This window comes from Vulpes lagopus, chromosome 2 (genome assembly GCF_018345385.1).
Source record: "Vulpes lagopus strain Blue_001 chromosome 2, ASM1834538v1, whole genome shotgun sequence".
Taxonomy (NCBI): domain Eukaryota; kingdom Metazoa; phylum Chordata; class Mammalia; order Carnivora; family Canidae; genus Vulpes; species Vulpes lagopus.
The window spans coordinates 60,732,582-60,754,318 of record NC_054825.1 but is presented as its reverse complement, the minus strand read 5'-3'; the positions used below and the strand labels follow the sequence as shown (position 1 = coordinate 60,754,318).

The following is a 21,737-nucleotide window of genomic DNA, read 5'->3' as shown; positions in this document are numbered from 1 at the left end:
TTCTCAATGAAAAGAAATGTTTTCCATAAAAAATATAAACCCCTGACCTATATCACACACTTGCGTAGAATCTAAATCTATACAACTAATGTAAAGGAGCCAAGAATTAACCCCAAAATTGGTTCATGACCAGTGAAACCTTGGGGCACCAAAGAGAAATAAGCACTTCCATAATATAGTATATACTAAGCCTTGCTGAAAAGGAGATCATGGTAAAGAATTAAAAATCACACAAGGAAACAATCTGCCATAAGGGAAAATTACCAGACACAGAAAAGAAGGAGGCTGACACTTCAAGAACTTGAGATAACAGTACAGTAGAAGGAAATTATAATAAAATATCTTAAATCATGAAAGAAAAGACAAAAATAAAAGCCATAGGTAATGAATAATATCTTCCTGTTCCTCAGTTACTCCATCTTTAAAATGAAACTAAAACTATGTGTCTCATAAGATTATAAGGATTAGACAAACTAAATACATGTAAAGTGCATAGAAAATGCCCCTCCCCCACTCAGTTGGCATTATCTATTATTTGGCAGTAAATGTCAGATGCCATATGATTTCACTCATATGAAGAATTTAAAAAACAACACAAATGATCATAGAGGAAAACCAAGAAACAGACTCATAACTATAGAGAACAAAGTGATGGTGACCAGAGGGGTGGTGGGGGGAGGGGAATGGGTTAACTAGGTGATGGGGATTAAGTAGTGCACCTATTGTGATGAGCACTGGATATTGTATTTAAGTGCTGAATTACTAAATTGTACACATGAAACTCATATTACACTGTATGTTAACTCACTGGAATTTAAATAAAAACTAAAAAAAAGCCATAGGGAGTAACACAAAAAAATATGCAAAAAATAATAAGAAGAAAATAACAAGAAGAAAAAAACAAAATAAATTTTAAAAAATAAGAAGAAGAGATGAATAAAGCCTAGTGTGAGACATCAATGAGCAGACCAACATATGCATTATGAGAGTTCTAGAAGGAATAGAGAGAAAATGGGCACAAAGAATATTTGAACAAATAATGGCTGAAAACCTTTGAAATCTGATGAAAGAAGTAAATGTACATCCCAAAAAAGTTCAATGAATTTCAAATGGATAAATTAAGAGATCCACAAGGAAATACATTTATAATCAAATGTTGCAAGATGAAAAGAAAATCAAGAAAACAGTGATAAAAGAAACTCATCACATATTTATTAATATTCCTCAAATAAGATTAATAGTTAATTTCTCATAGACTGTGGAGGCCAGAAGACAGTGGGGGTGACAAATTTAAAGTGACATAAAAAACTGTAAACAAGAACTCCATATCCAGAAAAACTGTCCTTCAGAAAGGAGAGAGAAATTAAGACTTTCCAGATAAACGAATGCCAAGGCAGCATATTCCATTAGACATGGCCTATAAGAAATGCTAAGGGGAGTCCTTCAGATTGAAATGAAGGGACAGTAGACAATAATTCAAAGCCATATAATGAAATAAAGATCTCCAACAAATGTAGCTAAATAGGCAAATACTGAAGTCAATATTATTCTATCTTTTGGTTTATACATCTGTTTCTTATTTCCCACATAATTTAAAAAACAAATAGATTTATATATATATATATATATATATATTTACTGGGCACACATGTATAAAGATGCAATGTATCATAATAACATAAAAGGAGACACTGAACTGCACAGAGCAGAATAAAAGTAAGGTGACATCAAGTCAAACTAGATTGTTAAAATGTAGGATATTAAGTGTAATCTCTATGGCAACCGCAAAGAAATATCTAAAAAATATGCACTAAAGGAAATGAAAAGGGAGTCACAAAGGCTCACTACCCAAAATCAACTAAACACAAAAAGAATGCAGTAATGGAAGAAAAGGACAAGAAAGGTACAAGACACTCAGAAAATAAATAGCAAAATGTAAGCAATCCTTCTCTATCAGTGACTATATTAAGCATAAATGGATTAAACTATCAAAAGACAGAGGCTGGGAGAATGGATTAAGAAAACAGGATCAAGGGGGATCCCTGGGTGGCTCAGCTGTTTCGCGCCTGCCTTTGGCCCAGGGCGTGATCCTGGAGTCCCGGGATCGAGTCCTGCGTCGGGCTCCCGGCATGGAGCCTGCTTCTCCCTCTCCTCTGCCTGTGTCTCTGCCTCTCTCTCTCTCTATGTCTATCATAAATAAATAAAAATAAATTTAAAAAAAACAGGATCAAGAAAAAAAAAAAAAAACCCAGGGTCTAACTACATGCTGTCTACAAGATATTCACTTTATATCCAATGACATAAATACGTTGAAAAAGGTTCCATAAATTGGACTGGAAAAGGTATTCCATGCAAGTGGTAATCAAAGGAGAGCTGGGGGCTGTACTAGTAGCAGACAAAAGCAACATTAAGTCAAAACCTGTTCTAAGAAACAAGAGGACGTTATATACTAATAAAAGGGTCAATTCATCAAGACCACTTAACAATTATAAACATATATGCACCAAACAACAGAATCCCAATATAGATATGAAGCAAATACTGATAGAATTGAAGTGAGAAACAGTTTTATAGTAATAGTTGGAGACTTCAATACAGCACATTCAACAATGGATAGAACATCTAGACAGAAGAACAATATGGAAATGTAGGACTTGAGTGATACAGTATACTAACTAGACTTAATAGACACATAAAAACACTCTACCCAATAAGAGCAGAACACACATTCTCCTCAAATACACATGGAACATTCTGCAGGATAGACCATATGCTCAGTTGGAAAACAAGTCTCCATATATTTTTAAAGATTAAATTCATATAAGGTATCTTCTCCAATTACAGTGGAATGAAGCTAGAAGTAAAAGAACAGAAGGAAAACTGGAAAAAACCACACACATGTGGAAATTAAACAACAAACTATTAATCAATGGGTCAAGAAAGGAAAGAAAGAGGGTAGGGCGAGGGGGGAGCAGGCGAAGAAAAAGAACAATAACAACTCCTCTGAGACAAATGAAAATGACAGTGCAGCAATACTCAATAGATCTGTAGCTGTAAATCCTACAATAAATAAGAAAAAAAGATCTCAAATCAATAACTACATCTTGAAGAATTAGAAAAAAAAGCAAAAACTAAACTAAAAGCTAAAAGAAGGAAGAATAAAGATTAGTAATGGAGATAAATGAAAGAGGCTAGAAAAACAACAATCAACAGAACCAAAAACTGGTTCTTTGAAAAGATGAACAAAATTGACAAATGGTGAGCTAGACTGACGAAGAAATAAAAAGAAAAAAGGTATAAATAAAGAAATGAAAATGAGGACATTGCCACCAACTTTACAAAAATAAAAAAGATTGTAAGACAATATTATGAACAGTTGTATACCTACAATTTAGATGACCTATATGAAATGTACAAATTCTAAAACACATATTATCTACATGACTCAAAAAGTAATTAAAAATTGCAACAGCCTACAATGAGTAAACGGACTGAATCAGTAACCAAAAACCTCCCAACTAAGAAACGTCCAGAACCAGATGGCTTGATTGATGAATTCTACCAAACATTTAAATTAGAAATAACATCAATCTTCTCAAACTCTCCCAACAAATAGGATAGAACACTTCCTAACTCATTCTATGAACCCAACTATAATACCAAAGCAGATACATCACATGAAAATTACACACCAAGAAAAGAAAATAACAGACCATCTTTATGAATATAGATACAAAGTCTCAAACTGGATCTAATGTCATATTAAAAAGATGGTATTGACCAAGTGAGATTTATTCCAGGAATTCAAAAGTGGATCAACAGAAAAAAATTAATCAATATAATATACAACATTAACAGAACAAGGAAAGAAACTATATGATCATCACAATTGATATAGGAAAAGCAGTGAAAAAAAACCCAACACCTTTTCATGATAAAACACCCAGAAAACTAGGAATATAATGGAACTTCCTCAACATGATAAATGGCATTTATGAAAAATCCATAGCTAACACCATACTTAATGGTGAAAGACATAAAGCTTTTCCCTATAATTTTTTTTTTTTTTACAGGACGCCTGGGTGGCTCAGCAGTTGAGCGTCTGCCTTTGGCTCAGGGTGTGATCCTGGAGTTCCAGGATTGAAACCCACATCGGGCTCCCTGCACTGAGCCTGCTTCTTCCCCCTCTGCCTGTGTCTCCGCCTCTCTCTCTGTGTCTCTCATGAACAAATAAACAAAATCTTTTAAAAAAAAAAAAAACTTTTTAAGAAAAATACTCTATTTTTCAGTTTAGTTTCTCTTACATTAGACTGAGTAGCAAGTAAAGCAAACATTCTTCCACGTTGCCAGTGAAGTAATAGTCTCAAAAGAGGGTAACATAAACAAGATTTTTCAAGAGCAAAAGGAAACTTATACCTAAGGTCCCATTTCCCAGTTGAGTGTTATTTCTACAACTCCTACCAAAAAAACAAGACAAACTCGAGGTCATTAGAAACCTAGTGTCCTTTTTTTTTTTTTTTTAATTTTTATTTATTTATGACAGTCACAGAGAGAGAGAGAGAGGCAGAGACACAGGCAGAGGGAGAAGCAGGCTCCATGCACCGGGAGCCCGACGTGGGATTCGATCCCGGGTCTCCAGGATCGCGCCCTGGGCCAAAGGCAGGCGCCAAACCGCTGCGCCACCCAGGGATCCCAGAAACCTAGTGTCCTTTAGGAAAAAACATGCACATGAAAACTCTACCACCAGGTAGAGTAATTCAGGTACAAAATGCAAACACTTTGTTTACTTGACAAGTGATATATTCTTCACTTGGTAAGAGTTACAAGTTCTGCAAAACTGCGTGAAGTAAGTTTTGTTAGTACCTTGTATGTTACACATATAAGCACTTTCTCATCAGATGTTACCGTCTTTGCGGTGCTAGTAGCCATATTTCTGCTTTAGGAACAGGATGTGCAGACTATTCAACACTGTACTAGAAGTTCACACCAGAGGAATTAGATAAGAAAAAGATATAAAAGGCATCCTAATTGGGGGAAAAAAAGTAAAACAATATCTTTCACAGATAACCTGATTCTATATATAGAAAATTCCAAAGAATCTACAAGAAAGCTACTAAAGCTAATAAAGGAAATCAGAAGAGTTTCAGGGTATAAAATCAACACACATAAAGTCATTGTGTTTATATACACCAGCAATAAACTATTCCATTTGCAATAGCATCTTAAAGAATAAAATACCTAGGTACAAATTTCATTTAAAAAGTATAAGATTTGTAGACTGAAAACTATAAAACACTGCTAAAAGAAAATAAAGATCTAAATATGCAGAGGGATGTATTGTTCATGGACTGGAAATCTTAATATTGCTAAGACATCAATATTATCCAAAGTAATCTACACATTCAATGCAATCCATATCAAAATTCCAAGATTATTTTATGCAGAAATGGAAAAGCCAATCTAAAAATTTATATGGAATTGCAAGGGGCCATGAATAATAATAAAAAAAAAAGTCAAGAGAAAGATGAACAAAGTTGGAATACTCACATTTCTTGATTTAAAATTTACTGCAAAGATACAATAATCAAAATAGCATGAGACCAACAGGATAGCACCAACCATCCAGAAATAAATCCTATAAACCTATAGTTAATTGATTTCAACAAGGATGTCAAATCCATTCAATAAGGAATGAAGTCTCTTCAATGAATGGTGCCCAACAACTGGATTTTCACATGCGAAGTGAAACATGCGAAGCTAAACCCTTACCACTGGATTTGGTAATAGATTTTTAGGTCTAACAACAAAACCACAAGCAACAAAAGAAAACATAAATTGAATTTAATCAAAATGTAAAACTTTGTGCATCGAAAGACATCAAGAAAATGAAATGACAAAATACAGAACTGGAGAAAATATCTGCAAATCATTATAACTGATAAAATGAATATCCAGATTATGAAAAAAAAATCCCCAAACCCCACAACAATAAAAAAAATCAAAAGCCCAATTTTTTAAAATGGGCACTAGGTATTTCTCCAAAGAAAATATATAAATGGCCAATAAGTACATGAAAAGGGAAATGCAAATCAAAACCACAATGAGAACACTTCATACTTACTGTGGGATGATAATAATAATAATAATGAAAATAATAAGCATTGGCATGGACATGAAAAACTGAATCTTTTGGACATTGCTGGTGGGAATGTAAAATGGTGCAGCAACTGTGGAAAATAGGTGACTCCCCAAAAGGTTAAATGTAGAATTACCATATGATCTAGCAACTCCACTCCTAGGCATATGCCCAAAAGTGGTGAAAACAGGGACACGGATACTTGTATGAATGTTGGTTCACTGCAGAATTATTCACAAGAGCCAAAAGAAAGAAAAATCCAATTATCCATCAACAGATAACTAGATAAATATAACATGGGTATATTACACAATGGAACCTTCCTCAATCATGAAAATGAAGTACCAGTACATGCTACAATATGGATGAAACTTGAAAATATTAGGCTAAGTGAAAGAAGCCAGACACAAAACTTCACATATTGTACAATTCTACTTTTATGATATGTCCACAATAGGCAAATTTACAGAGCCATAAACCAGATTCATGGTTCCAGGGTATAGGTGAAGAAAGAACTGGGAAGTGTGGGGTTTCTTTTTGGAGGGAAAGATATATTCTGAAATTAGATAATGGTGATAGATGTATTAAACCCACAGAATTACACACTTTCAAAAGGTAAACTTTGGGATCCCTGGGTGGCGCAGCGGTTTGGCGCCTGCCTTTGGCCCAGGGCTCGATCCTCGAGACCCAGGATCGAATCCCACGTCAGGCTCCCAGTGCATGGAGCCTGCTTCTCCCTCTGCCTGTGTCTCTGCTCTCTCTCTCTCTCTCTCTCTGTGTGACTATCATAAATAAATAAAAATTAAAAAAACAAAAAAACAAAAAAACAAAAAAACAAAAGGTAAACTTTGTGATATGTGAATTCTACCTCAATAAAACTGCTGCTAAAGAAAAAAAATGTCCACACTAGACATAGGCTATCACTATGCCCCTCTTTCGAAGCAATAATAATAATGACACATAGTCAATCATGTATTTAAATTTCAACCTTTTGACTACAAGAGAGCCTCACTCCATTGAAGGTTATTTAAAGATACAATGAGTCCTTTTGCCTCGTTGCATCCGAAAGAGCAAGATGGGTCACCAGCAGCTCTACTGGAGCCACCCAAGGAAGTCTGGCCAGGGCTCTCGTTCTTGCCGCGTCTGTTCAAACCAGCATGGTCTGATCCGGAAATACGGCCTCAACATGTGCCGCCAGTATTTCCGTCAGTACGCCAAGGATATAGGCTTCATTAAGTTGGATTAAGTGAACTTCCTTGAATGGGTCATCCAAGATACCTACCTTAACTGCAGATGTCCAAGATACCTACTTTGATGCTGACTTATTGTACATAAAATAAAAATACTCCAATTATGAAAAAAAAATAAAGATACAATGAAAATCTGCTTTAGCTCAAACTTTCATTTGTACAGATACAGCAACAAATGCGGAACCTCTAAAAGGACTGGAGCTCAATCTCCCTGCATTGAGGATATACTCAGGATAAAATAGAAACATATTAATGATTTTATTTGAAAATTGCCTATTTACTACATCAACACAACAAAGTCTTATACAGCAGTAAAGGGTGAGCTGCATAATGATAAAGTCATACTTTTAAAATAAATATTCAGAAATTAAATGTGTCTTTTATATCAGGGTCAGTTCCACTACTATTCTCTTTTCTATATTCTGGATTAGATGAGATATATTTGAATATATAGAAACACATTTTCACACAATACACAGTAGAAAATCTTTACCTAATACTGCAAATTCATGACTAGAATCAGCACACCTGAGATCTAATAGTTGTATCCTTGGGCAAGGCACCGGTCACTTCTCTATTGACCAACTTGTAATTTCTCAATGTACCATTTGCTAAGCAATAAAGTTCTCTCCCTAAATATCATAGCTTCCAAGTTAACATCTGGCATACTGAAAATTAAACTTAAATTTCACAAAGTTTCTTCTGTCTATATACTACCTTTCATGCATTATTACAGATTTCTAAAAATGTAGTAAATCATCGAGGCAAAGATACTTTCAAGCTTTGAAGAAATCGTTCCATCACTGGGATAACTTTTGGTAAAAATTTTGGTAATCTTACTACTTTACTGAGTTTGGTCCCTAAGACAGAGCATGGAAATGTGACTTTCTTGAATACATAAAAAGTGAATTATTTTTATTAAAATAAAAACAGTAAATACATCTGTTACAATTATTTAAGAAAAGCTGTGATCTCTTTAAAAAGAAATGCCAAAATGGCAATAGCAACATCAAAGCATTTTTTTCCTATTATGTGTTCACTTTGAGGTCAATATTTTAATTGGAGTTACTTTAAATCCAATCAGAGGGGCTCAAGCTAACTCAGTTTGAAAGCTGGGGGAAAAATTAAACCTTATCATTCTTAATAGGACTTGGTGGTGGGTGGGGGCAGGCAGTATAATCTATTTCTACTAAAACACTAATAATACATTAGCAAAACTCTGTTAAGATGAAATTGGCACTATTTCTTTTAAACACTGAGTCAATAAACATCAGAATACACAATTATAGTCAAAGCAGACACATTTGTAAAGCTATACCTCTTGCGTACTATGCCAACCTTCAAAGAGCACAACTATTATGAACTTCCCAGAGCCAGGCAACGTAATTTATTTTGATTTATTTTTCTGACTTAAGTCAGAAAATAGTACTAGTTCAAATTAGCAGTATTGGTTTAAGACCTCACCCCACCAAAAGTAGATTCTCCTATGATACATAGCAAGAGTATGAATTCTTAAAAGTACCAAGTTAAATAATGGCCAAGCTACTTTAATTTTTTTCTCAGTGACTTAAACGGATCTCTTAAATTTTTTCTCAGTGACTTAAATGTGATTTAACTCAGTCTTATAAAAAATATAATTTACTGGCCATTTGCTCAGAATTACAATAACAGAATTACAAAAATAAGGGTACTGTGTTGCTGAACACCTGTGTCCCCTCCTTTTTGTCCAGCTGCCCATTTTTACAGGTAACACAAAGTAGGGATCAGAATGATTAAGTAATCTGTCTAAAGTCGTATAAATCATCAGCAATGGAGAAGACATAAATGATTGGCTCTCTTGCCTTTTGTCATTCTGTTTTTCCACTGCAGCTCCCAGTAACTCAATAAAAATATATAGCAGCACTAAGAATATTTACCAGATATTGGTACCTGTCAACTTCATAATTTCTTTATGAAAGCACAAGAACAAGAAAACAAGAACTCAAGAACATTAAAATTCTGTTTTACACAACTATTATTTTCCTTAAATATAAGGAAATGTACATTTTTCTCTTCTAGTTTGAACTGATGATTTGTTCTACTCAAAGCACTTTTTTGGAGTAGAACACATGGTGCTGAATGTTCAGTCATCCATGCTCAGGACTAGAGCCACTCATTAAAAGATTCTGCTTTCTCCCTCATCCATCTCAACTGTCACTTGAGCTACCAGTGGCTACTGGCCTCTACAGGTGACCAACTACCTATGGGAACAATCTTAACTTTTACTATCATAAAAAGCTAACCAAAATGAAACCAAACACAAAAAATGATACCTTGAGAAAGATGAGGACTATGCAATCCCTGCGTACTACTACTAAGTAATCTAAAACAAGCATTTGTCATAACAACCACTCAAAATTTGTCTGGAACTTTCTGCATACTAGTTAACATACTACGTATGGTGTTTAATTCTTACTCATTGATGCCCTTTCAAGACACTACCATCTTTACATCATTATCTAGAGGAAGTTAAATTGTTTCTGCCCCAAATAAGTCTATGGTACCGTTGAATTAGCTGAAAAGATTTCTGTTATCCATTCACCCAGAGAACCACCTACCACACAGCAAATGTAATTCTCTGGGCTATTAATCTCATACAGTTTTACTTGTCTCCATGCAGAGCATCACAAAAGATGTTCTTTAACATTTGCCACACATGGAGATTTCTCCTATCTTTTTCAACACTGGAGCCCATCACATCAAGAAAATACAATGTACTGAGTAAACAGAGTTAAGTGAAATTTGCATTTACGCTTTGTCTAGATATCCTCAAGAAAAGATCTAAAATACTGAAATCAAAATGAATGGACCTATAGAAGGATGAACTCTTAATATCAGGTTTCAATGTACCATGTGTGGAAAAGGAATGAAGAGGCAATATCACCCTCACTTAGACAAACAATGACTGAGACACATTTTTTTTTTTAATCAAGCTTTCTTCACAATACGTAAAAATAATAACTGGTTCTCCAATCAATACATTTAGCATTATTAACACCAAAAGCTTAGATTATCAAACATAAGACAGAAACAGTTAAAATAACTAATGGCCCAGTACCAACTTGGAAAAAAAATTTCTACCTCTTCAGAAACAAAGTAGTTCTCAACCAGGATGATTTTGCCTCCCAAAACACACTTTTTTTGTTGTTACAACTGCAGTGGTGGGGAGGCGGGGATGCTACTGGACTGGCATCTGGTATATAGAGGCCAGGGACGCTGATGTACATTCTAGACTGCATAAGACAGTGTCCACAATGAAGAATTATCTAGCCCCAAATGTTGATTGCACCAAGGCTGAGAAGAAATCCTGAGGAATGTAACCCACAGTAGTAATACAGTCTCCACTTTTTTAAGTTGGTGGAGTGAAGGAGATCCATTTTGAGTAGTACTAAAAAGACTACAAAACAGTGACAATAAAAAGGCCATTTTGGAGGATTACTCCCAAAGGATACAATTTAGAGAAAGTAGTCTTTATAAAGTAGCATCATTAAAAAGCAAAACAAAACAAAAACAAATTATCGAACTGTTCTAAACAGGAGTTTACTATCATTTCATAAATTAAATTATTAGAAGAAAATTTCCTTGAGGTGCCTGGGTGGCTAAGTTAGTTAAGCATCAAACTCTTGATCTCAGCTCAGGTCTTGATCTCAGGGTCCTGAGTTCAAGCCCTGCACTGAGCTCCACATCAGCATGGAGCCTACTAAGAAAGAAAGCGAGAGAAAGAAACATGTCCTTTCTATCAGTCCTAAGAAATAAGCCCATTGAGGACACAAGTTTGAAACAATGATTGCGATCTCCAACAGTCACTTAATTAACCTAGCCACAGATGCTAAAGCTATTAAAAAATGTATATACATAAACATGAGAAAAGGGCAAGCCTCCCAGAAACTGAAAAAACAAACATTTTTAATTCATGCCTTCTGCTCAGCCTATAAGAATTTGGCTTTTAACACTCATCAGAAGCAGTTTCTGAGAACCAGAGGTTGAAAGAAGAAAAAAACAAGGAATGTAAAAGTCAGGAAAGCATTTGTCAGATTACTGTCAGAGACCTTTGTGAGGATGACACCTTTATCCTCTGCAATACATATCCCTAGAGCGATTCACTTGGCTTCAGGATTACAGCCACTGAAGGTAATTTAGTACATTTTTACCTTTTTGCACATCACTATTGTCAATTGCTGACTGTGAGCTTGTTCTGTGCAGATTACTATGTTAAGGCAACTGCCAACATTGCTTCAATTACTACAACTGTGTTTTCTTCCTCTCTTATTTATCAACTTTAAATGATGAGCTTAAAAAATGCTTTTCCAAAGAGTCTGAACACTCAGAAGTATTAAAATAGTCCTGAAGGTGAAAAATTTGGGGTACAATTTTTAGGTTTCCTCTTGAAACATGTCAATAATCACAGCTGTTCTTAAAATTCAAGTATGATCCTCAACAAAATGGCTAACATTATTATTTTTCATGAGTCATTAAAAATTTAAAAGCTAAAAGTAATTCTAATTGAGTGAATCTGCCTAGGAGAGATAAAAACTATCTCTCAAAACTGTAGTCAGGGATATTAAGGTTTTCAAAAAGGTAACCTCAAATCATTTATTTATTAATCAAAATACTCCTTCAACTTAAAGTCCTGCTTAAAAGATTTGTTTTTGTGGGGTTTTTTGGTGTGGGTTTATTTTGTTGTTTTGTTTTGTTTTTAGTTTATCTTGCGATTCCTTTAAATTGCTCTGGACTCCATCAATAGGCCCAGCTGTTAAATTCAGGAGCAATGACAACAAATCCCTTGGCAAACAACTGCTGAGCATGAGACCCTTTCGTTAGAATAATCAGAGATAGTTGACAAAAAAGGGCCATACCAAATGCCCTTTCAAAATTCCATTAAGAAGCTGAACAGAAATAAAATAAACAGATTTATATACATCCTTTTTTCCCCATGTATATACATCTTAAAGCAAATTATAATTCTACCCTCCAGTGGATCCTGCTTGGTTATAAAATTAAAAATCCAACAATTCTGAAAAACAGTGAGACAGTGTTACAGATGATGAGAAATGATGAGAAATGCTCCTCACTTAATCAAGTGCAAAGTGGGAAAAACTGGTTCTATTATCCAGAGATTATCAGGTACCTGATAAACCTTTTAAGAAGACAAACTGAAAGAACCAAGTGTCATTGTACATAAGCCTGTAGAACTTCATGTGCTTTTACTTCCTTGGCTTAAGCAATTGTAAGATGGTCAATTTTTAAGTTAAACATGTACTCTTGAACCATAACCCCTTCTCTTTAAAGATGATTTTTCTTGGATCTCAGAAAGAATCTTCTGAACCTTATCTACAGTGTTGGCAGATTGGTCTCTCAAATACCTCAATTCTATCTTATTTTTCTGAAATCAAATGACTTTTGTGCTACCTCTACTGAATTAGGGCAGGTAACTGTTAACAGCTTGAAGTGAATATGCTCACATGTAAGAGATGTTCCCCTTTACAGCGTCTACAAATCTCACTCAATAAGTGACAATGTAGCAAAATCTCATCCATCTTGGGTCTTAGATCACTAATAAAATTCAAAATGTAGGCTAATAGTCTCATAGCTCTTTCTCTTTTCAATCACCCACCTTATTTTTTTTAACATGAGTCATTAAATGTTCTCAATATATTTTAACTCATTTTAAGACCAACTTTGGGCTATAATTTATATACTACTCTTTAAAATAGAAGCCATACTCATAGAACAGTTTTTCATTCATCTAACAACAAAAGTCCTCAAGTTTCACCTCCTTTTAAACTGAAGTGATAAACGTTTTATTCATGGAAAACAAGCTACATCCTTTTAAAGGAAATCACTATTGCTGTGTAGATACAGAAACAGACCACTTCCCCCACCCCAGCTTTTCACATGCAAAAATGAACCTCAAAATCTTTAGGGGAAAAAAATCATCATAAAGTTACAATACAATGGTCTTCCAGTTAACAAATGCTCACTAAAAAAAAAAAAAAAAAAAAAGATTTTTCACCCAAGTGAACGGTCCTGAAATACCTAAGAAATATAAACTGGCTTTATGTTCTCTTTCTCTCTATCCTTAGACTTCAATTTCCACCTTTTATGGAAAGGAAATAAACAACCAGCTTCCTGTTCAATCACTAGCTTACAGCCAGTCTTTTACACATCATAGAACACAACCCGCCTCCTCCTTTACTTCTCTCAAATGTCTCTTATCTTAATTTAAACTTGTTGAAATATGAGACCATTTTACCACACTAATGCTTTCCTATGAAATTTATCTTAATGTTAAGAATGCAAGAAACACCAAAATGTCCGTAAATTATTTCTTATTCCTAAAATGTTTAAATTATTTACATACTGAAGACTTAGCACCGGTGAAAGTGAAAACTGGATTTGCCAAAAGCTAAAAATATTGAAATTTATAGGAAATGGCTTAATCTTCTGTTCTTACTATTGTATACAACTAGAAAAAAAGGGCCTCCCACATACTCTCCTTCCTATTCTAGTTTCATGAAATGTAAAATGGCTAAAATGTCTATCAATTATAAGGATTACCTTTTTAAAAAAAAACTAAATATTACTTTAACCCTATACTTTCCTTTAAAAATGGGATGCCTTAGAAAAACTAAGTTAGACAAATTCTTTTGTGCTTGGATGAACAACAGGAAAGCAAAGCCTCCAGGCCTTTGGGGAGGAACCTTGTCCCTGCAGCCGGCTCTGATGTGCTTGGGAGATAAGGCTCCATAGTGACACTTAAGGAAAGGCCTGTTCACATTTGAATTTCTGCATTCCTCAAGAACAATTCATGGCAATAACTAACTTTGCAGAAGAGCTACATGAAAGCTTTGGCCAATGAATGAGGGTCATCTGCTCTTTATCACAAGGGTAAACCTCATCCTGGCCAGTTTCTAACCTTTTAACCCTGTGAATTCCTAATTTACACATGAATAATGGAATTCTTGCCTAGAGAGCAACTTTCAGCTTCTAGTTCCTAAGTTTAGAAACCAGGACTTGATTGCCTATGTGTTAAAAACTCTAAAACTTGCAGAGATTAAAGTTTTAGATTTTTAGAGGCTATATTATTACACTGCTGAAACAAAGATATGTTTGCTGACAAATCTTTGATCAGGAAATAAAAACAACATACTTGCACCCTGCTGCTATCAATAACTAGGAAAGAACTAGCTTTTTCAAAAAGCAAAATAGAATGTCCACTTAATGCCTATTCTCTTCCTGTTTAATATGTATAACATCTATACCCTGAACATAGGATAAAGTCATTTGAGCCTATGTCATTGGACATTGCTTTTTAAATACCTAAACTAACTTTGTGAGTTCAGAATCTCTAAGTCTCATATTTCTAAAGAAAAATCTAAAACTATGCATTTTAAATCTGTAATACTGAATGCAATTTCCTAGCAAAATATCTCCACAGAGTTCAATAAAACATGTGCCTATGAAAAGTGTGGCCCCTACAACTGAGTACAATTGACATGTAGCAGCCATGTCTACATATTTTCATTAAAATTAAGCTCTTGATACTAATTATATGAAAACTACTTCACCACAACAGTCTTCAAAACTATCATATCTAATAATTATCCATAATTTTTACAGTTACACAAATCTAAAGACTCTAAAAAAGCCATACTAACCTTTGTTTCACTGTTAATAACACTTATTATACTATACAGACTTTAAAGCTCTATGTGTTTTCAAGGCATTTCTGGGTACCCTAGAATTTTGTCAGGCTTCTAAGGAGGTCCTGGAAATAATGTGTGGTCATGATAAATGCTTCATCCTTTCAAGGCCCATCTGCCCTCCTCCACCTTTCTATCCTACTCCTCTTCTCTCCAGCAAAGAAATACAAGCTACAATTCTTGAGTATGAATAATTTTCCACAATCCTGAAAGGTGACAAAGTTATAACTCTATACAACAACTTTATGTTACACAAAAATTAAATGAATAGAACAAAGGCATTAAAAGCACACTATCTTGAAAACACAGAAAAACCGTTAAGTCAACAACAACAAAATGATTTTTGGCCAGTGATTATGGCAAAAAAAAAAATGTTTATCAGAAATTTTCTCAGGTTTTTGCCATTCTGGAGGGGGGAGGATAGAACTGGAAACTTTTCTACTTTTCTGATATATTTCAATGTTAAACTATCTTTGCTTGCAACTTATTTCTACAATTAATCATTACTGCACAAATAAATTAATAACATGATGGTAGCATAAATATGGTCATACACTGTTAAAAGAGTCAAAGTCACTTAGAAAACCCCTGCCAATGGCTTCCTAAATTTCACCTGTGTAGACTATTTCCTAAATAGTCTGAAGAAACTATTTCCTAAAGATTATGTCTTTATCTCAAGAGATCCCTCTTCCTATTGTTCATCCTGTAAATGATCAATTTGTCAGGATAGCACAAAATCTATCTTTTGTGGATTAACAAAAGAATGTAGCTAGAATACTTGTAAAAACTATTTTTAAGATACAGTTGTTGTGGTTTTAAGATTTGCATTGTCTATTGTCATCTTAAGTGTTGCATGTTTGATCCCCTCAGTGGGAACAAGGAGTTGCCCATTCATCCTAGGTCCATCTTTACATTCAACAGTTATCAGGTCAGCCACCAAGCACTGGATCACTTGGACAAATGGTTGATCTGATGGGGCTGTTAATACAAAGGAAATCATTAGACAGCAAACTTTATGACAACTGGAATAAAAGACGCAGATCTGGTTTAAATCCATTAGGCATAATATGGAAATGGCCTTAACCTCTTTCTCTCCCAGCAGAAAAAGGCTAGGAATACTTCAAAGGCTTGAGAGTTACTGACCAATGCCCTCTCAACAATTAAAAGGCAACAGGAGTGATCTTAAAGCACTCAGGGAAATGGAAGGTTGGGCTATAAGAAAGAGTTAGCACTCAAAGGCCATCTACAAAGCAGGAAGATTTGCTTGTGATTTTTAAATTTTAATTATTAATTTATAAAAGATGAGATTTTAAAACTTTCATTGCATTAGCCAAACTTTTACACCAAACTCTTTCTCATACACTTGTAAATTTATACAAAGCCACTTCTACAGGTTTAGGTGTTTGAAATCTTTTTTTTTTTTTTTTTTAAGATTTTATGTATTTACTCCTGAGAGACAGAGGAGAGAGAGAGAGAGAGAGAGGCAAAGACACAGGCAGAGGGAGAAGCAAGCTCCATGCAGGTATCCCGATGTGGGACTCAATCCTGGGTCTCCAGGATCACGACTTGGGCCAAAGGCAGAGACGCTCAACCACTGAGCCACCCAGTCATGCCTAGGTGTTTGAAATCTAACTTGACTTTCCTTCTCAATCATTCATTTAAATTTATATTTTTTTCTTAGATTTTTCTGCATGCCTACCAACTACTACCTCCAGGAAAATTCTTTATGTTTGTGTGATGTGATTTTTAGAGTTAGCACACAGTGAATCACAAAGTCATTAAAACATAGCAATGAAAAGTATCAAACAATGAAGAATTTATACACTTACTTGACAAGGTAAGATGTGCTTTTTGACTAAGAATGGCTCCATATTTGTTCATTGCCAAGCACTGATAAAATCCTTCATCAGACTGCTCTCCTCGCTTGCCTTCCACTTCACTGATGTATAAAGAGCCGTTAGACAGAACCTGGATCCGTTTATTTTCAGACACTTTTGCTCCATTTTTCAACCATGTGACCTTAATAGGAACTTCTCCATGAGCCTGGCACTCTAAAATGACTGGGTCCTTTCTTGTGACAGTTACATCCTGTGGTTCTTTTATAAAAAACAGTTCACTAAAGCACCACACTCCTATAAGGAAAAAAAGGGGGGGGGCATATCCAGAATTATAGGTATAAAGCCATTTCTTAACACATAATTGTAAAACATATTCAGGGTGTAGCATGACAAAGTTTAAGAAACTATATTAGTTAACTGATAAACATCTTAAATCAATCTAAGTTTCAGCAAAACTTTTCAACAAATCAGAAAGAACATCTTCAACATTTATCTAAAAGCACAGGGAAGATTTCATGATCTTCTATGCCTTCCAAGAATCCAGTTCTCAAGCTTCTTGCTACAGTATCAAAATCATCAGGAAAACTCATGAGCACAAGCTGTTTGCTACTTTTACAAGCTTGTCAAAAAGATCTTGAACAGAGTAAGTCGTAAAAGTCTAATTTTACAAGAAATCATTAGCAAAACTCCAACTCTGTGAACAAGCAAGTTTATTTCTTTGTCCCTTGAAGTGTTTTGGGCTCCTTGGCACCTACTCCTTTGGGAAGTGCATTTATCTTTTGTGACAAATTACAAGTTTGCATTTTTATATCTGTCCTTTACTGCAAGGACTCTGCCTCCTCTCCTTGAAAGAGATCAATTTACTTAATTTCTGCAGAGTAAGGTAGGTATTTAATGGACAAACAGTTGACTTTGAAATGTTGGTAACTCTTGCTGATTGTACTCAGTGGGTGATCGGATTAGAAAACATTTATTTTCTTTCTTTCTTTCTTTCTTTCTTTCTTTCTTTCTTTCTTTCTTTCTTTCTCTTTTTTCTTTTCTTTTCTTTTCAGAACTACTAACTGCTGGAAAAAAATGTGTGACTAAATTGGTCCTTACTATCTAATAGGGATAGGAGATTGCTTAATCAACCAATATCCATTTTTATCAGAGCAGAGGAAAGGTTTTACTCTAAGCATACCCATCGCCCTGGTGCCTGCCAGGAAAAAGCATCCGATGACTGCCTAATACCCTGTCACCTCCTGTACTGTGCGCAAAGGCCACCTAAAGTCTGGCATATTGATTGGGGAGTGTTAGAGGAGTTTGGGGACATTTCATCTTCCTTATGATGTTCTAAATACATGATTACAAATTCCCGGGACTGATCTGCTTCTCATCAAGGCAGGTCCTCGGAAACCTCGCACACTAGCCGCACTCCCGCGCCCGGGCTGCGGACTTCTAACCAACACATGCCCAGGGCGACGGGAGGACCCTCACCGCCTCGCGCTGCGAGGACCACTCCGGAAGGCGCCCATTGTGTTTCCGAGTCACATCTGACTTTGATCCTTTTCTCATGTTAACAGAAAACCAACTCCTCCAGAAAAGATGAAAGTCCGGGGTTTGTAATCTGTAAATAAATAAAATAACCCCTTCTCCTGAACATCTCTCTCCTCCTCGCCCCCACCCCACCCCTCGCAATCGTCACATCCACCTTACACTTTTTTTTTTTTATCTCTTTGAAGATAAACCAATGCAGATGCAAACGAGAAAAAAAATAATCAGTTCATCCAAGTTTGCATAAGGCTAACCTGAAGTTGGGAGGAATCTTCACATTGGTACACACCTCAGGGGCTGCTTCAAAATTCAAAATACCTGGAGGGGGGTTTGCGGAGGGGGGTCCTATCTAAATACTTCCTTTTCAGCTCCGGGTACCTTTCCCCCCTCCGGAGCACACACTGGCCACGCACCTTCCAGTCTTCTTGCCTTCCCCACTGCACCCCTCCCTTCTCCTCCTCTTTTGATCCGGATCCGAGAAAACGCGGGCACGAGGGGTGCTGCCCTGGACTCTGGTTCCCCTACTCTCTCCCCTGCCCTAAAATGCGTCTGTGTGGTCGGGGTGGGGGAACCCCGCTGCAACCGGGGAAGCCGCGAGAAGCCGCGGCGCCCCCTGCGTGGCCAGGCTGCCACTAAGGAAACAATATAAATAAAGCCACGTGCGCCGCGGCGGCCGGGCGGGCGGGCGGGAGGGAAGGAGGAGGGAGGGAGGCGCGGAGCCGGGCCGGCCGCCGAGGCGAGGACGCGGCCAGAGCCCGGACAATGGCGCGAGGACAAGGGGGGAGAGTGGACAGCGGGCGCCACGGCCACGCAGCCGGCCCCTCGGGGCGCGCAGCGCGGAGGCGCGGGTGCGGGGGACGCGCCCCCGGAGCCCCCGGAGCCCCCGCGGAGCCCCCGGGCCGCTCGGCCTCCGGCAGCGGCTCCCTACCGGCCGCAGGAGCGGGCAGGGTCCGGCGGTCAGCTCGCCGCCCGGGGCCCGGCAGCGCCCGGCGGCGCCCCCTCCCCGTTCCCTCCTTCCCAGCCCCTCGCGCCTGCTCAAGCCCCACAGGCGCACGAGGAACGCGGGAGAAAGCGCGCCCACCTGGAGCGGAGCCGAGGAGCAGCAGGAGCAGGAGCGCGCGGAGCAGCATCCCTGGCGGCCGCAGCCGGGCGAGGGGTCGCGGAGAAGGCGCCATTCAGCGGGGCCGCGCGGGCATGCTCCCCGGCCGCCCCGGCTCCCCGCCCCGGCTCCCCGCGCCCCCCGGCCCCCCGCGCCGGCTCCCCGGCCGCGCCCCCCGGCTCCCCGCGCGCAGCCTGGCTTCCCGCTCGCGCTCCGGCGTGGCCTGGCCTGGCCTGGCGGGCGGGCGGGGGCTCTGCGGCCGCGGAGAGGCCGGCGCGCGGACACCGGCTCGCGGGAGGCGGGGGCCCGGGTCCGGCCTGGGGGCGGAGTGAGGCGGCGGCTGCGGGGGGCGGGGGCGGGGCGGGGGCGGCGGAGTGGACAGCGCCGCGGCCGGCCTGGGACTACTTTCTGCATCTGGCCCCTGGGCTGGGGACCGCGAGGCCGGCGCGGCCGGCGGAGGGAGACGCCGGGAGGGGGCCCCGGGCGGCCCCGCGGGGAGGGGGCGGGCCCCGCCGGACAATGCACCTGGGGGTCAAGCCCCGGCTGAGGGTCCCCGGCCCGCGGCCCCGCCCCCGTCGAGGACCGAGCCACAAAGGCCGAGCCCCGCGGCCCGGGCTGCCCGGGGGCCCTCTCCCGCCCGCGTGTTTGGGATTCGGGAAGGAGGGGGCGGCGGGGGAGGGATGGTGCTGAGAGACGTGGAGAGGCCGGAGACTTTTCCCCTGCTGGCCCCTGCCCATCCCCCGCCTTGCCTCGCACGCCGAGGCCCTGTGCAGGGGAAACGGCCTCTTCCCACTCCGGGGTGTGTCAGCGGGACTGGAGGCATCTCCGGGGGCTGAGCCCCACTTCTGGGGTCGGCGGCTCTTGCCCTCCCCGCCCCCGGGCACATGCAGCCCTGGCTTAGAAACACCTCGCGAAGGATTCGCCGAGATGCTCCCCTAATTGCCTTTGGAGGAGACGTTTCATTACGTTGGCCAAGTTACTCGAGCTCTTTAATTCGTGAGAACGGTGCGCGCAGAAGGGCCCCGTCCTAGCAGTTGAGGCGAGATCAGGGGGTTTCTAGGTTCTCTGCGCTTGCCTGGGGGGAGCAAGGCTGCATAGGATACCTGGTTAGAAGTTCAGCGGACCGGGAAAGACAGAAATGTTATTAATTTGTTCACATCCCTTAAAATTAAGGATAACAAGAGGAGTTAAAAGGTACATTTATTTTTTTAAAAAACAATGCAATCAGGTTGCTAAACATACATGGATCATAGCATTTCCATGTGGATTAGCATTCGCTAATCCAAAACTAAATCTGTGTACGGCACGTGATGAGGGCACAGGCTACAAGCTCTCCTTAATGAAAGCTGCTGACAGGAATCTAGCTTTTGTCACTAACATCCACACACTGCCTTCAGCATGCTCCCCAAATCCTCCTTATGAGAAAGAGGTTGGGGGGGGGGGTGCGAGGGAGACCAACCGTTTTAGAACATCTGCTGGGAGGGCAGCACTACCTTCCCCGGAAGCTTTCTCTAAGGATCAGCCTGTTTAACAATTCTAACCCGTGTTCCAACAGTAATACCCTTGGCTATACTGCCTCCAAGACCTTACTTAAAATTTAGATGCATAGAATTATTTCTAGGCAACAGAATAAAGGTTCATGGAAAGGGAAAAATGTTGAGGTAATAAAATGAGATACTTGCAAGAATGTTTTGAATATCTGATAAATTTACACCGATTTACATGACGTTCTTAACTGTGTGCCTAAGCTAAATTCTCTAATTGTATGACATTCTTCTTCCTCTTGACTCCCCCCTTCTCCCAGTTTCCTTTCAATTGACCCTAAGTGCTCATATTTCCTGCATAAGAATTGCTAATAAGATGCTTTTATACTCTCTTTCTTGGATAAATCAGTAGAATAAAGGCTGGGGGAGGGGAGAGAGAAGCTAGAAAGCAGGGGAAGAACTTTTTTTTTTTAATTGCCACTTTGCCTTCCCTTTAGCATTTTAATTGATCATAGAAGCCTTTGATTCTTATAGGATGGCTTTGCATGTTGAGTTGCATTGGAGATAGCATTGCATCGAATATGAAATAAAATATGTGATGTGTACATAAAATATGTGATGTGTACATACATATATATAATGTGCTGAGATTAAA

The 21,737-nt window shown here is 38.7% G+C and overlaps 2 protein-coding genes across 2 annotated transcripts in view; one reads left to right on the top strand and one right to left on the bottom strand.

Annotated features, from left to right (window-relative positions):
* PRTG (protogenin) overlaps positions 1-19,717 on the bottom strand; it is a 120,067-nt gene extending 100,350 nt beyond the window's left edge. The window contains exons 1-2 of the mRNA XM_041744507.1: positions 19,581-19,717; positions 16,958-17,260 (exon numbers count right to left, since the gene is read on the bottom strand). Of these exons, the coding sequence (XP_041600441.1) occupies positions 16,958-17,260; positions 19,581-19,674 (397 nt within the window). The 5' untranslated portion in view covers positions 19,675-19,717. The remainder of the gene's footprint in view (positions 1-16,957; positions 17,261-19,580) is intronic.
* LOC121484805 (40S ribosomal protein S29-like) lies at positions 7,188-7,490 on the top strand. Its single transcript, XM_041744508.1, has one exon. It carries the CDS (start codon positions 7,212-7,214, stop codon positions 7,380-7,382), a length of 171 nt encoding a protein of 56 aa, XP_041600442.1. The 5' UTR covers positions 7,188-7,211; the 3' UTR covers positions 7,383-7,490.
* Positions 19,718-21,737: the final 2,020 nt, after the last annotated feature.